At 32.5% G+C, this 17,229-nt stretch overlaps 1 protein-coding gene across 2 annotated transcripts in view; it reads left to right on the top strand.

The window, feature by feature from the left end:
* The window catches only part of LOC126886919 (RNA-binding protein 25), a 52,826-nt gene extending 41,438 nt beyond the window's left edge, over positions 1–11,388 (top strand). For both annotated transcript variants that reach the window (XM_050654081.1, XM_050654080.1), the window contains exons 12-14: positions 2,696–2,930; positions 4,102–4,424; positions 11,116–11,388. In XM_050654081.1, the coding sequence (XP_050510038.1) occupies positions 2,696–2,930; positions 4,102–4,424; positions 11,116–11,208 (651 nt within the window). In that variant the 3' untranslated portion in view covers positions 11,209–11,388. The remainder of the gene's footprint in view (positions 1–2,695; positions 2,931–4,101; positions 4,425–11,115) is intronic.
* Positions 11,389–17,229: the final 5,841 nt, after the last annotated feature.

Below are 17,229 nucleotides of genomic sequence, written 5' to 3'. Positions count from 1 at the left end.
TAAAATCGGCCACTGAAATAGCAAATTTTATTTACAAAACACAATCCTGTTAAAGAAAATTTCTTTCATCAGTAATAATATTATAAATTGCCCAAAAATTATAAAAAGTATCGAAAACCTCCACTTTTCACCCTCCGTAACTCTGGAACCGTTGATTTTGTAACAATTATGTATATGACCTTTTTTGTGTTAAATTTTATGTAGAACATTTTTGTATAGAACATTGTTTACGCTAAAGCGTAATATAGAACAATTTGGTGTTGGAGGCAAACTTTTACTTTGGATGTTTAGGTTAGGCCTTTTTTGGACCAATTATACTATACTACCTCCGTAACTTTGGAACCGTTTATTTTAGAAGGATTATGCATAGAGCCTGTTTTATTTCAAATTTAATGTAGAACATTTTTGTATAGAAGGTTGTTCATGCTAAACCGCATGGTTTTAGAAATATTGACGAAAATCGTAAAAAACTACGAATTTACCGATTTCTCCCACCTCTCCCCCGCAAACCCGACGCTCAAAATGGTGTGACTTTTTTCTGAACATTATGTGGACCATATAGAACAATTTGGTGTTGGAGAACTTTCACTTTGGACAACTTTGGATGTCTGGGTTTGGGTTTATGTAGTTATACGATACTATAATTTCTTCCTCTGCCAAAGGTTAAGCTGAGTCCTCGTATAGGGTTTTATTGCTTACATACCAGGGCGAGTTGAATATCATTCTCAATATTTATGATTGGGGGTCTTTGTATTGTTTTGATATGTGATGGCTTTGAGTAACTCAAATTTGCCAAATTGGGACATCATAGGTCCAAATTGGTTTTATCATAGATTTATTATACAGGAGCAGTTTATTTTCAAGAGTGAGTATTGATTTTCGGCCCATAAGCCAGTTCATTTGTCGTATTTTTAGCGTGGTAATTGTGTATTATTTAATGTTATTGTTGGACATACATCCCTTCGGTTTGTAAAAGTAACTTGGGTTGAATTCGTTTCATTTATTGTTCCTACCTTCCATTTGTTGAGCCATGTTTCCAATTGGTCAAGGTAGTTTTGCAGCTGTGCAGACGCGATAATGGGTCCTCATCCTCATTGACAGCGATTATGGTGATGTCATCGTCGAATTTTGAGATTTGGGTTAACTCTCATAAAAATATCTACAAATAGAAGAACTTTCGTCCTTTCGGAAATCTTGTTTAGACTTTATTGAAAGTACTTATAATTAACTACAAAAGATTGTCGATCTCTTTTTCGACAAATTTACAGCCTCGTTGCTTTAGTCCGACAACTTAAATATGTTAATTATGCAGTATTTATGTTAATTTCGGAGCTTTTTTCCGATGTACCGGATTACTCCGATCGGCGTCATCATTGGAAGGAATCTTTTTCATCATTCTCTTTGCCCTATCCCTATGCAGGGTCGGCTTCCCTAATTGCATTTCTCCACACAATTCTATCTTGGGCCATATCAATGTCAATCCCCTTTACCAACATGTCCTGCCTTATCGTCTCCCCCCAGGTCTTCTTTGGTCTTCCTCTCCTACTCCTTCCAGGAATCTGCACTTCAGCTATTCTTCGTATTGGGTGGTTAACGTCTCGACGTTGAACATGACCAAACCATCTTAACCTATGCTCTCTCATTTTGGCATCAATTGGTGCCACACCTAGACTTCCCTAATATACTCATTTCTAATTTTATCCTTCTTTGTCACTAAAACTCATCCATCTAAGCATTCTCATTTCCGCCACATGCATTCGTTGTTCCTCTTTCTTTTTCACTGCCCAACATTCAGTTCCGTACATCATAGCTGGTCTTATGGCTGTTTTATAGAATTTTCCCTTCAGCTTCATTGGAATTTTTCTGTCACACAACACACCACTCGCTTCGTTCCACTTCATCCATCCAGCCCTAATTCTACTGCATGCATCTCCATCTATTTCTCCATTACTCTGTAATACCGATCCTAGGTACTTAAAACTATTGCTTTTCACAATCATTTCACCATCCAGAGATACCATTTTATTTGTAGTAGCTCCATCTTTAAATGAACATTCCAAATACTCTGTTTTTGTCCTACTAAGTTTTAAACCTTTTTCCTCCAGAGCTTGTCTCCACTGTTCCAGTTTTTGTTCTAAGTCTCTTTCACTATTTCCTACTAACACGACATCATCAGCATACATTAAGCACCATGGAATGTTAACCTGTAGTTTCGCTGTTATCTGGTCCAAAACTAATGAGAATAAATACGGACTAAGCACAGAACCTTGATGCAATCCTACTTTCACATGAAATTTATCAGTCTCTCCCACACCTGTCCTAACACTAGTCGTTACTCCCTCATATATATCCCTCACAATCTTTACATATTCACCAGGGACTCCTTTCTTATTGAGTGCCCACCACAGAATCTCTCGAGGAGCTCTATCATATGCTTTCTCAAGATCAATGAATACCATATGACCGTTTGTTTCTTTACTCCTGTATTTTTCCATCAACTGCCTTATAATGAATTGGAAGGAATCTTTTTGCTGGCATTAATTCACTTGAGCAATTCATACTTGAGCCTGTCACTGTTTCATTAGTAAAACGAATTGGTTGTAGTATATCAAAAGAAAATGAAGATATTTGCTCAAAAACACAAGTAAACGAAAATAGTTAACAATTTGATACTTACCGTTTTTATCGTTTTTAGTGGACCCAAGTGCAAGCTCCAGACGAAGATTCCAAGCATTCGTTTATATCAAATCATGACGAACACGTAGTTCCACCTACCAGTACGGGAATGAAGATCACCTTAGCTAAACCAATTACTTTACAATCACCAACTAGAGATTCCAAACGACGAAAATCGGATCTTAGAGAAGTGTTTAATCCAGATGAGGACGATAGCAATACTCAAATTAAAAAACGGAAATTAGTACCCTTAGGTAAGATGTTATAAAATGAGTGTGCTTCGCGTAATTATGAACATTACTGATTACTCAAGAAGTTCTTACAAAACCTAGGATTTTTTTGGGAACACGGTTTTTTTTTTCTTTTCAGAATATCCACTTTTACTTATTTATCTATTATTTTTTAGATTCAAATTAATTAAAAAAATTTGAACAGTATTTACTTATTCAAAACATGTAATTATAGTGAACAATTAATGTTTTACAACTTGTCAAAGTAAACAGATTGAGCAGGTTTAACAAATTTTTAGACGAAGATATCCATATAATGTTAGTTAAAATTATTTAAAAATACAGTTTTATTCATGAAATAATCTTACCGAATTACACTAGAAGGTTAAGTAAGATTTTTGTTTGTTTATTTTTTTTTTCTTTTTCTTTTATGGCCTTTGGGAGCTGTGCCCATTTAGCCAACAATATGTCTTAAAATTAATGCTTAACTAAACCTACCATACAACAATACTATTACGAACCTAATCGAAAAATTAAGGATAGGGAAGGGAAAGTGAAGTTGGTTAAAAATATACTACGGTTAAAATATAAATTAAATAAATAAAATATAATTTAAAAACAATAATTTGACAATTTAGTTTTAGGGTGCTCGGTGAGTATAAGTCGAAAATGGTCAATACATTATTTGTGCCGAAAAATACTATAAAGGACTATATCTTTACCTTCGTATCAATAAAAGAAGTCAATATGGTAATATAAAATAAATAAAATTATTTGATCGTAGATAAAATTGGTAGTAGATTTGCCAATTAATTATCGTTTTTTGCTTCTCCTGAAAAGTTGGCTAAATTGACTTATACTTCTTTTACCGAGCACCCATTTAACCTCCAATATTATGACAGATGTCAGTTACCATTTACAATCTCACCACATATAATAATGACGTCTAATAAACTCGTCACTAATTCTAGCCAGTGAAATGCTCGCTGTAATAGGAATGGCATGTCAAAAAAATCTGATTATTCTCTATATATTTTTTCAAATTTAGAATATGGCAACAAGGGGAAAATTACGTGCATTCCTTGTTTGACTTTTCCTATACAAAGATTTTTACCATTATCTAGAAAATCGCCACTATTAAGCTTATTTTTTGAGGATTTTTATGATGTTTGAAACATGTTTTTATTACTTGTAGATTATAACGAAGATAAAAAATCAAAAAGAGAGAAAGAAAATGGTGAAAGCAAAAAATCAGAAGAATCGAAATCTCAAGAGGAAAAACGTAGAAATATCAAATCTTTAATAGAACGAATTCCAACTGAAAAAGAAGCCCTATTTGCGTATCATCTAGACTGGAGTGCCATAGATAGTGTTCTTATGGAAAAGAAAATTAGACCGTGGATAAATAAGAAAATAATAGAATATATAGGGGAACCAGAACCAACGCTAGTAGATTTTATTTGTTCAAAAGTATTAGCTGGCTCACAGCCTCAAGTTATATTAGAAGATGTGCAAATGGTAAGTGTATTTTCAAATATTCTTTATTTAAGGGGCTATCCTAGTGTAGAAATACGAAATTCATATACTTTTTTTGTGAATTTCTAAAATAAAAAGTACTGTACCAATTCTTTTGAAAATTTGCATGAGCATTTATTATAAAAAGAAGTACATGTAAAAAAAGTTTTCACAAAAAATATTGAAAATTAAACGATTTATGCGCCACCTGCTGGCACCGTTAAAAAACATAGCTCCACTGCTGCAGTGATTGGAGCAATAGAGATCCTGAAACATGAAATTTCAAAGTGATTATTGAAATATAAGTTATTTCATATACCACCAACTAGGGGTTTTTCGATTGGATTAAAAATGTCAATTTGTCGGCAGTTTTTGAAACTGATAATTTTTTAACTAATTTTAAAAAAAATTTAACACTTCGTCATTTTTCTAAATTTTAATATTTTTGTAAAAATCCTGGTTGATGGTATAGGCAACAACTTATATTTCAATAATCACTTTGAACTTTTATGTTTCAGGATCTCTGTTAGCCCAGATCACAGTGGAGCTATGTTTTTTAAACGGTGCCAGCAGATGGCGCATAAATCATTTAATTTTCAATATTTTTTTATGAATTTATTTTTATACACATGTACTTCTTTTTATAATAAATGTTCTTTCAAATTTTCAAAACAATTATTGGTACAGTACTTTTTATTTTAGAAAGTCCCAAAAAAGTATAAGAATTTCGTATTTTTACACTAGGATAGCCCCTTAAAATCGCTGTCAATTATTTTCAAACATTATAACGGATTGTCTATTTGCTAGGATGGTTGATATGGATGGGATGTGGCATGTCGACAGTGCTTCTCATGGTGACATAATTTGTAAGCCGTGGGGGACGGGCGATAAATTCAGTTATTTTTGTTCACTATATATTCTTACCTTAGTAATGAAATCCTCCTCTTCTTTTCAACCAAATCCTTTGGAAACACAAAGAATCTATTTATCCCTCTTTCACTATAGTGTTTACAATCCGGGGCATAGCACATTACGATTTTTATTATACAAAATACAATGGTTCACAAAAGTTCCTAACCTTTGTTTGGGGAATATTACTAAAAAACTATATTTCATAGAAATTTAAAACCGAATTATGCTGGTATTATGTCTCTATAATTCAGCAGAAAAAGCAGCGGAAGAAGCAAAATGTCAATTTTATAGGAATTAAAAAGGCTTGAGATCGGGTAAACCGTAAGCCCTATCTTTTCAACCTTTGTTAACAAAGTGATAATAACAATATGACATACTTGACGTCACACTTCGGCTGGCAGACTTAAAATCTCTTCATATTTAAACTATATTTATGTATTATAATGTCCTTGTCATGAGCATTTTTCAGTGCGTAACAAATGATAGGAAAAAGGGTAAGTCCGTGATAATACACATTTATGACATTTATTCTAACATGACATTTTAGTTAAATCTGACAGTTGTCACATTTTATTTTCAATTGGGAATAAAAACAAATTAAATGTGTTTCTTGCATTTATAAAATGGTATTTTCTTTGATTTGTATAGTCTTACAAATTATACAGATTATATTTGTAATGTTATCTAATTAAAAAAAAAAATATTTTTTTATTATGGCGCCATCTATCGACAACTAGAATAACTAGAATAAATGTTGTAAATGTCTGTAATCACGGACGTGCCTTTTATTCTGTCACATACAATTTAATGCGTTAGAAAGAAATCGAAAAACTGTGACGCACTGAAAGATGATCATGAGAAAAAGAATATCAGGCATTTTCTACCATATAGAGTATAAAGTATTTACAGTAATTCTCTAATAAACACATCATTAATAATAAAATTTTAAATAACCTCTTGTTTTTGTAAATCACACATAAATCACACAAAATCGTCCTCCGCGTCACCAGAGTGTACCACATGACCTATAATCATAGTTAACGCTCCCAACGGATAGCTAATTTATTATCAACTATTCTAAATGGGAAATAAGCCACAATTTAATTAGAAACATGATTTTATTAACGTTTGAACGTCCACATCGGATGTCGTTGTCAAAATAGAAAATATTAATAAATTAAACAAAAATGTTGTTACTTAGTAAAACATTCTTCTAATAATATAATTTAATCTGACTCATTTATATCGGCAATTCAGACATATATTATACATTTTAAAGTAAAAGACTTTAAAATGATATTGCCAATATTTATGAGTTGCGTTCCTGGGACGACTTTACTAAAAGATAGTTTATTCGATTACATGAAATCAACCCCAACCCACAAAAAAATCATAGCATGTGATCTATCTTTAAATAGACAACCAAATGCAACGGTGACAGTAAAATTCTCGTGTTAGAGATTCCATAGTAAATCACGAGGAAAAGCCTCGTGATACTATCCCGACATCGTAAGTATTTGGTCTTACATTTAGTTTACTCTCAAAACTAATTCCAAATTCTGACTTTAATATATGTTATTTTAAATTATAAATAATATTAATAATACATAGATATGTATGTAAATAATGCTAAAATATAAAATATGTACTGTCCTCGATATGTTATTGACTTACTAATCGTGGTATTTTCTTTCTATTGGCTTCCTCTTTTAGTATGGGTAACCACATCCTACAGCATTCTACCGAGGAATTTGCGACACAATTGGTTTCAATTAGCATAATTAGAGCCGCTTGTTTGATTTCTCTCTTTTTACTTACATGTGTTTCTTTCAGAACTATACTTGAATCTCTCTACTGAACTCTATTTATTATATTTTTATTTATTCTGTCGAGACAATATTAAGCAAATTGACTAATATGGTTATGACCTAATATGGCCGCTTGCTTTTTTAAGTGTGCAATTGAAGTTTATTTCACCTTTAAAGTTTTTTTTTTTCGACAATCTTGATCTCCGTTTGTGTATTCTTCGTGCTAGTATATCAGTTACATCCATTTTGACCCGGCGTGTTTCTTCAGGTTATCTGACCATCGCATTTGTGGCTTTTCCCTTTTTCGTTTGGGGTTCCATGGTCTCCAATGTATAAATATTAGTCCATCTTTCATCCTTTTTCCTTGGCGAACTTTCATTTATGCTTTGCCTGGGGTTGAGACATCTCTCACTTTTGTTTTGTCACGGATCCATTCGTTTGTTTTCCTATCTGTTAGTTTAATGTTCAGCATTTGTCTTTCCATTGATCTTTCTGTTTTTGCAATGTCGTTGAGTCAGTGGTGCAAAATGTCACAAGATAGAGAGGCATGGAAGAAGGAAAAATAAGCCTATGTCCAAGTATGGATGTTTTAGGAATGATTTGATAGAGAGATATCCGCATCATTTTGTCGATTATCTTTTTATAGGCTCGTCTCAAAAATACCACCAATGGCGTTTATTATGTCCTTTTCATTCATTGTTAGTGTCCATACCTCTGCGCCATATGTAATGGTACTCTCAACAAAGTTTCATTATTTCTATTAAAGAGTATAAAAGGTACCAGCGACGCGATAGGTGACTAAATCATTACATAAATATATTGGGTAACCAAACACTTACATGTAATGTTACTAATAATAGCTAATCTCAGGGTTTAGGGTGTTTATAATAAAAATCACGATAAAGGCTCAATCGTTGTATTCCGTCTTTACCATACAAAATCTGAAGGCTAACTGACTAAGAACAGAAACTAATAACATTGTCTGTTTTTCCTTTCACATCTGCAAACTTTAAAATATAACACAATGGTCATAAGACCACACATATTAGGGCACTAGGGCGACTTAAGTATCGGTTCCCGGAACGGCATGTTTCGTGGGTTGACCAGACGCATTCCTCACATAGACGCCGCACAAGGGGCTGGTTTGTTACAGTCTCCCTCCCTAGCATCGATCTCGTTATAGGAGGGGCCAGCAGAAGATGCAGTTGTCTTCCTGGGGCGTCCTCGTCTTCGTCTTGGCACTACAGGCGTTGGAGCTTCCTTCACGATTTTCGGATTTAACCGTTCCGATATCACTACAGTTTTTTCCGGATCAACTTCCACGACGTTCACTTGCTGATACTCCGATCGCAAGGCATATAACGGATACGAGCCACTAGTTACGGCGTTTAGACATTGATAGTCCATGCAAAGTCTTGTATCGCCATCCTTTTTTGGCACTAATACAACCACTTCCGTATTATTCGACGATGTCTTCCCCCAAGGGTCTATCCAACTCGGTCCCAAGCACTTCTCTCTTGGCAGGTGACACCCGGTAAAGTGGTAGTGAATTTGGTGCACTATTATTTCCCGTATTAGTATAGCCGGTAGGCTCTCCCCCCATTCTGAAGGTATTCTTCCATCTTCTTTCGTTGGGTCGAGCTCGTTCATAATCTAGAGCTATATCTACGGAAGAGAAATCTATCGCGGATGCTTCCGTATGACTACACTCTGGGCAGTTAGCCCTAATGAATCTCAGTTTACCACAACCGTAACAAGTTAACGGGGTGTTTAGGCCATTGCGCGGCGAATTCGAAGTAATTGCTCCGACGGTAGCACTAACCGTACGAAAAAACTCGCAATTTCTTTCAAAGTCGTAGGTCAAACGGTGGATTGTCGATCACTTAATTTTCGACACTCATCCTCAGAATGACCGGGAACACCACAATAGCTACATCGCGGCAGTTTTTCGTATGATTCTCGATTGTGGATGGCTTCGTTCTTGTTAGAATAAGGGTTCTTAAATATATCTTTAACTTTCCGTGCTGCTGTAAGCAGCTCCGTAAAAGTGGAAACGGAATCTCTAGAAGTCTTTTGAAGCGAATTATGTCATAATACTATAATTACCGACTAACAAACAATAGATCCACTAATTATTTATATCTACCGAAACGAATTATGTCCGAATATGAAAAAAATGTAATTAGCGAAGCAATTAATTGTTTTTAACTTTTGAGTCACCGATCTTCTTTTGAACACCGTTGCGAAAAGGGTCCACACTGAATAATTTAACAATTATTATTGCTGAAGCACACTTTTCTAAGACTATTTTTCGTTTAAACTACCGAAACACAGCAAACTCGATTTACCCGTAATTTTCAAATAAATGCCACCAGTTGGGGGTCAATTATAAGGTACCAGCGACGCGATAGGTGACTAATCATTACATAAATATATTGGGTAACCAAACACGTATAATATGTGATGTTACTAATAATAGCTAATCTCAGGGTTTAGGGTTGTTTATAATGAAAATCACGATAAAGGAGCAATCATTGTATTCCGTCTTTACCATACAAAATCTGAAGGCTAACTGACTAAGAACAGAAACTAATAACATTGTCTGTTTTTCCCTTACATCTGCAAACCTTAAAATATAACACAATGGTCATAAGACCACACATATTAGGGCACTAGGGCGAACTTAAGTATCGGTTCCCGGAACAGCATGTGTCGCGGGTTGACCAGACGCCTTCCTTGCGTAGACGCCGCACGAGGGCTGGTTTGTTACAAGAGCTATTTTATAAAATTTCTTATTTTGAATGTTTACTTTATCTCGTCCATCTAATGTTATTAGAACCCCTGTATATTTACACTCTCACGTGTTTGATATTACTCTTATCTTTTCCAAATTCCAAATTCTTGTATCAACTTTCGGAATATACAGGGTGATTCATTAAGAATGTCCAATCTCTGAGTTGTAGATTCTAGACCTCAAAATATTAAGATTAACCCAAATCACTTAAGTAAAATGTGGTGCTTTACTGAGTTACAGGGTGTTTTATTTAAAAATTTAATAACTATTTTTACCCAGTGCTTTAAAACTATTTGACATATCCTTGTCATACTTGGCAGAAAATGTAGGTACTGTACTTCCTACTAAATTATGGTTAATAAACGTTTCTGGCTACTACCCGAGGCGTACGATAGGGGACAGTGAATGGTTTACACTTCCCAAATTTTATGTCACTGGCGGAATTGATATTTTAGCGCAATATTTCGATTCTCCAATACTTTCTATGTAAATAATACACTCTTCATTCGTAACGGTAAAGTCATTGGTTTTCAAGATATTTGAAGTTGAAAATGAAACGGCACAGCTATTTTGATTAATGTATTAATCCTTCATTTAAGCCCCTTCATTTTTAACTTCAAATATCTCGAAAACTAATGATTTTATCGGTACGAATGAAGAGTACAATATTACTTGCATAGAAGGTATTGGATAATCGAAATATTGCGCTAAAATATCAATTCCGTCAGTGGCTTACAATTTGGGAACTGTAAACCCTTCTCTGTCCCCTGTCGTACGTCTCCATTACCAGAAGCCAGAAACGTTTATTTATCATAATTTAGTAGGAAGTACAGTACCTACATTTTCTGCCAAGTATGACAAGGATATGTCAAATAGTTTTAAAGCACTGGGTAAAAATAGTTATTAAATTTTTAAACAAAATAGCTTGTAACTCAGTAACGAGCCACATTTTATAGTAAGTGATTTGTGTTAAATCTGAATATTTTGAGGTCTACGAGTATAATCTACAACTCCAGAGATTGGACATTCTTAATGATTACCCCGTATAGTTCGTGTCATCTTCTGCTACTTTATCTTCGACAAAAAGTAGGCTATACATTGAATTCTACGATAAGGCTACGCCAGACTTTTCAGTGTAAACTATTAAGTTTTAAAACTATAATTATTCTTTTGTTTGTAGGTTTTGGATGAAGAAGCAGAAGTATTCGTTGTGAAAATGTGGAGGTTGTTAATTTATGAAGTGGAAGCAAAAAAGCTAGGCATAGGAAAATAGTGACATCTTTTGATTGTACATATGGACCTCGTTTTATTTAATTAAGGCTAAGTTGTCATACTTTATCTTCATAATAGATATTCAATCATTTTGCAAAACATATTTTTGTATGTTCTGTTATCAATTATTTACATGACCTAATTATTGTATCTATCGATAATAAAAAATACGTTCAACGTTTGTGGCAGTGTTGTTTTTTTTAGTAACCACTACTACATTAATCGATTTAAAAAATATTTTCATGGAATTATTGAGTTTAAAAAGTTCAAAAATAGAAAGATATTATTTAAATTAAACATATTTTTATTGTGCTGAAGTCATTTTCTTGTGGCATCTTAATACAATTTGCTATTTTTACTAGGAATAAGCCACAAATTTATTTTAAAATAAGTTTATTTTCCCACTTATTACTTTCCACTTCGGAAAGTGTTCTGAAAAATACTTAGTGACTCATTCCATCTCCTAACCGAAATGTTTCAGTGATAAGCACCAGAAAATAGTATTTCGCCCCGTGACCAGATATCTCGTAAGGCGACTGTTCGTAACCACACAAAGAGTAACGAACAGTTCGTAACTATACATATTCGTAACTGACAATTCATAATTCAAAATTAAATTATTCTGTTTATCTTTTACTATGGGCTAATTAGCAAAATACAAGGAAAAGTTATTTACCAGCAATTTTATTGCTGGAATCGAATCTTATGATTGTATATATTAATAATATAGATATGCAAAGTCCGCAGATACTGTGCTACTTTTTTTATAAACAAAATGGCGTCCGAAAATCGTGTTTTTTTCAATTTTTGCTCTATAACTCCAAAGATTTTAAATTTACACCAAAAGCACCCAAATAAAAATTTACCGTAATTAAATTCTGCATCGAAAAATGTTTTTCGTGATTTACTTCGACGAAAATTTTCTTCGGAAAATTCGGGTTTTTCTAACAAAATCTTGAATTTTCAATTAAAATTTTAGGTAAGTAATTATTTATCAATAATAGGGAACTTGCACATAAAAATATTTTTGCATAAAATTGTTAATTTATGTTTAAAAATGTAATATTCAAAATATTACATCTTAACAATGAATAGTGTACGTACAACTGGTCAAAGTTCCGCGCCTCAAATTTCCGTTTCAAACAACTTCAAAAGCGCGAGCTGGGGTCTGACGTCACCAACCAGCGTTCTCGTTCGCCCGTTAGGTGAGCTATTGCACTGACTGAATGCATTTTGCCATTGCTAGTAGTTGTGCGTGTCGAATAACTGTGTTGTTTGCTCGTTGTTTATATTATTGTATTTAGTGTATAATATACTTTATCAAAATTGAAAACAATTCTGAGCAATATAAGTACTATATAGTGCAGTAATGCCAAAGCAAAACTGTCAGAACATCCAACAAACATTTTTTTACTCTACAAGTAGAACCAAAACGTTGATTAAAATGGCTAAATGCATGCTGGCGAGATAAAAAGGATATTTCAGTATCAAAGTAGCAAAGGTATTTATGTCTGTGAGGATCATTTCGATGCGAGTATTTATCTAATTAGGTATAATGATAATATCATACCTAAGAAGACATTTTCTATTTCAAGAAAAAATATTAGTTGTCGTTTCATGAAATGTGCCTACTTAAACTTGTTTATTGGTTGCAGTTGGAACAAGACATGGATAACTATAGATAATTCAAGATTATGGGTGGTCCCAAAATTATTAAGTCAGGTGTTGTTCCGCACATATTGTGATTGTCAACCAGGCAGAAAACGAGCTTTTTCTCAGCCTGTGAGGGAAGCAGCCCTTAAAAGGGTTAAACGACAGCTTTTTGAAGATGCCGCTTCTACATCTAAGCCTGTTCTAGAGGACAATGATGATAAGAGACAGTGTGATCCTAATTTCACAAACTTGGTTCAATCAGGACCTGAATTAAACCAGCCAGCTTTACCTCAAAAACGGTATCTCAATAAAGGTATTCAGTGTAAATTTCAAAGGAGTATTCCAGCCGGGTTGTCGCCATTGAAAATACATAATAAGGATGCAGGAACTTCACCTATAAAAGACTTGAAACATTATTTGAAGATACAATAAAGAGTGAATCAGAAAGTTCTGTATTTGAACATAATAGTGAATATATAGTGGTAGTGATGACTATTGGTACAATGAAAGTGATTCTGTATCTTGTGATGAAGATGCGAAAGAAGATGAAGCAAAATAATTTAAAAGTTTGTCTCTGAATTGTACAGTGATGAAGTTTCAATACAGACCTATACTAAATTTACAATCAAGATGCAGTAGAAATAAACAAACCAATACACGTTAAATGCTACTAGGAGCACTTCCGAATTATAATTTACAATGTATATACATTGTATATTCCAAATCATGATTTCCAAAGTTTATACATTGTAAATTATGATTCGGGAGTGCTCCTAGTAGCATTTAACGTGTCTTGGTTTATTTATTTCTACTGCATCTTGATTGTAAATTTAGAATATATTGTATAAATTTCATTTTATACGTTCTAGTTCATGGAAAAATATTGTAAAACACAAACAATGCATATATTTTTAACTCTAAAAAAGATAATAATAGGACACACATTTATGTCTCTTGAGATGATTTCGCCATAAACGAAAGAAATGCTTCGAGAATATTTGCAAAATACGTTCCATTAATTAGTAAATACTTAAGATCTTGTATTTTTAATCCCCAAGTTAGTTCCATTAAATTAAACTTACCCTTAGCATTTGAACTAAAGACGATTAAAATGTGATTATACAATCCCCAGAATAACCTAATCGCTTTGTTTGGAAAAACCCTCGTGAGTAATAGTACTTATGCGTTTTAAACCCTTTAGAAAGTAGCAGTTTCTAAAGATTTATAAATTTCACTTTGAAACTAAATAAACTGATTGTAGAACTATACAAGAATACAAATACTACCTGTAGTCTAGTAAAATAAAATTACACTACATGTAAATCAAAATGTAAATTCGTACAGGTTGAAACAAATTTGATATCAAAGTTTAGGTGGGTACAAAAGATATTTTCAAGAAAGTATCCAAATCATACAAGGGGATCATTGTTTAAATAATTAAAAAGGGGTCATTTTTGCAAAAAAATACTTTTTTAACTGCTGAGGTCATTCAATTACTAATGAAGGTATATAGGATTTTTTTATGCAAAGTTGAAGGGTAAATCTTTCACATAAGACTTACCAAATTAAATTTGACCCCTATTTATTTAAATAATTATATATAAATCTTTAACAAAAAATTTGCAAAAAATTATTTTTAGCGTTTTAAATAAGCACTATAAAATACCTTATTTTACAAAAGAAGTTGCACTATGTTATCAGTATTAACCGAAAAAAAATTGGTCCAAAAATATTTAATATTTTTTGAGATATTAAATTTGTTTATTAAATAATACTCTATTTTCAATTGCAAAAACGCGGTTGTTTCCAAAGAAATATTCACCTGTATTAGATCTCATTATTTTTATTTTTATGTATGTTTTCGATAAATGTATTGATAAATGCAAATTTCAATTAAACTTTCCCCTAAAATGGCATTTGAAAATTATTCAAATTTGTTTATAATTTGTTTTCTTAATAACGTCGCGGGGATTAAATATTCTGAAATGCCGTTTCGATAATTTGGTTCCTGGGAATTTTTTACTAATTAACAAATTTTTTTTGTCGTTTTTTTCTTCTTTTTTTTTTTCTTGAAGTTGTGTATTAAGGGCCCTTTTTGAGTTAAGTTTCATTAAGAATGTCGAATCTCTAAGTTGTAAGATTCTAGACCTAAAAATATTAAGATTGGTCTAAAATCACTTAAAAAAATGTGGCTACTTACTGAGGTACAGGGTGTTTTATTTAAAAACTAGCTATAATACCCGGCTTCGCCCGGGAGTTGATATGAGATTACGCGGTAGTTGCAATAAAAAAATAAACTATGACGTAATAGTAAAAAAAATTATTGAAAACATTCGCTCATTTTTTACACTATTTGCTTATAAACAACGTTTTTCATTTTATTGTCTGGAGTATATATATATATATATATATATATATATATATATATATATATATATATATATATATATATATAGATTTTTCGGATTTCCTACCCTTGAGCAAGCTACATATAGCTGACCGTGAGAGAAGCAGGGTTCTTTGAGGTTAATGCCACAATATTTTAAAGTTTGTCCTTGCGCTTTGTTAATTGTAAAACTAAAAGCTAATTTAATTGGAAATTGCAATCTTTTAAATTGAAATGGCAATTCAGAAGAGATCAGTGGTATTCTAGGTATAAATACTGTTTGTCCTTTGTTCTTTCCAGAAATAAGTTCAGCTTCAATAATATTATTCGATAGCTGTTTTACGATCATCCTCGTTCGAGGGGGGATAAAGGGCTACGATAAAGTCCCTTTATCGTATCGGGAATCCTTTTTAAGTTTTATCGGCACACACATTTTATCAACTTAGTTTTATTATATATAATGATGATAATGATGTTAATACCGGAATATTTAAAAGTTTGGCGAAGGGGCGAAGTTGGGAATATTTAAAAATTTGGTGGAGGAGCCAGGTCTAGGGCTAGCCAAGCTTGCTAGGAAAAGCCCTTATATCTTTAAAAATACGCCCTTTAAGTTAAAACGGGAACTTACTTGTTCGAGGGGGGATAAAGGGCTATTGCACTATATAAGTCCCTTTATCGTATCGGGAATCCTTTTTAAGTTTTATCGGCACACACATTTTATCAACTTAGTTTTATTATATATAATGATTTAAAAATTATTTTTACCAAACTTTCAAACTATTTGGCGTATCCTTATCATACTTTTCAAAAAGTGTGGCTACTATACAGTCTACTAAATTGTGATAAACAAAAGTTTCTAGCTACTACCAGAGGCGTACGACAGGGGATAGTGAATGGTTGACTCTTCCCAAATTCTACGCCATTGATGGAATTACTATTTTAGCGAAATTTTTCGATTCTCCAATACTTTCTATGTAAATAATAAATATACTCTATTGGTAACAATTAAGTCATTAGTTTTCGAGATATTGGACGTTAAAAATGAAATGGCATAGTTATTATGATTCATTCATTTTAAACTTCCAATATCTCGCAAACTGATGACTTTATCGATACCAATAAAGTTATTTACATACAAAATATTGGAAAATCGAAAAATTTCGCTAAAATAGTAATTCACTCAGTGGCGTAGAATTTGGGAAGGGCCAATCATTCACTATCCTCTGTCGTACGCCTCTGGCAGTAGCTAGAAACGTTTATTAATCACAATTTAGTAGGGTGTATAATAGCCACACTTTCTGCCAAGTATGATAAGGATACGTGAAATATTTTTAAAGTACTTGGTAAAAATAATTTTTAAATAAAACACCCTGTAACTCAGTAAGTAGCCACATTTTATTTAAGAGATTTTAGTTAAATCTTAATATTTTTAGGTCTAGAATCTACAAGTCAGAGATTCGACATTCTTAATGTAATTTAGTCCTAAAAGGGCCCGTAGTAATATAACTCAAACAAAAAACGAAGAAGAAAAAAACGACAAAAAAAAAATTGTTAATTAGTAAAAAATTCCCAGGAACCAAATTATCGAAACGGCATTTCAAAATACTTAATTCCCGCGACGTTATTAAAAAACAAATTATAAACAAATTTAAATAATTTTCAAATTCCATTTTAGGGGGGAGTTTAATTTAAATTTGAATTTATTAATACATTTATCGTAAATATACATAAAAATAATGGGATCTTACGCAGGTAAATATTTCTTTGGAAACAACCGCGTTTTTGCAATCGAAAATATAGTAACATTTAATAAACAAATTCAATATCTCAAAAAATATTAAATATTTTTCGACCAATTTTTTTTTGCTTAATACTGGTAACATAGCGCAACTTCGTCTGTAAAATAAGTTATTTTATAGTGCTTATTTAAAACGCTAAAAATAATTTTTTGCAAATTTGTTTTTAAAGTTTTATATACAATTA

Source organism: Diabrotica virgifera, chromosome 6 (genome assembly GCF_917563875.1).
Source record: "Diabrotica virgifera virgifera chromosome 6, PGI_DIABVI_V3a".
Lineage (NCBI taxonomy): Eukaryota > Metazoa > Arthropoda > Insecta > Coleoptera > Chrysomelidae > Diabrotica > Diabrotica virgifera.
This window is presented reverse-complemented; position numbering and strand designations above follow the sequence as displayed.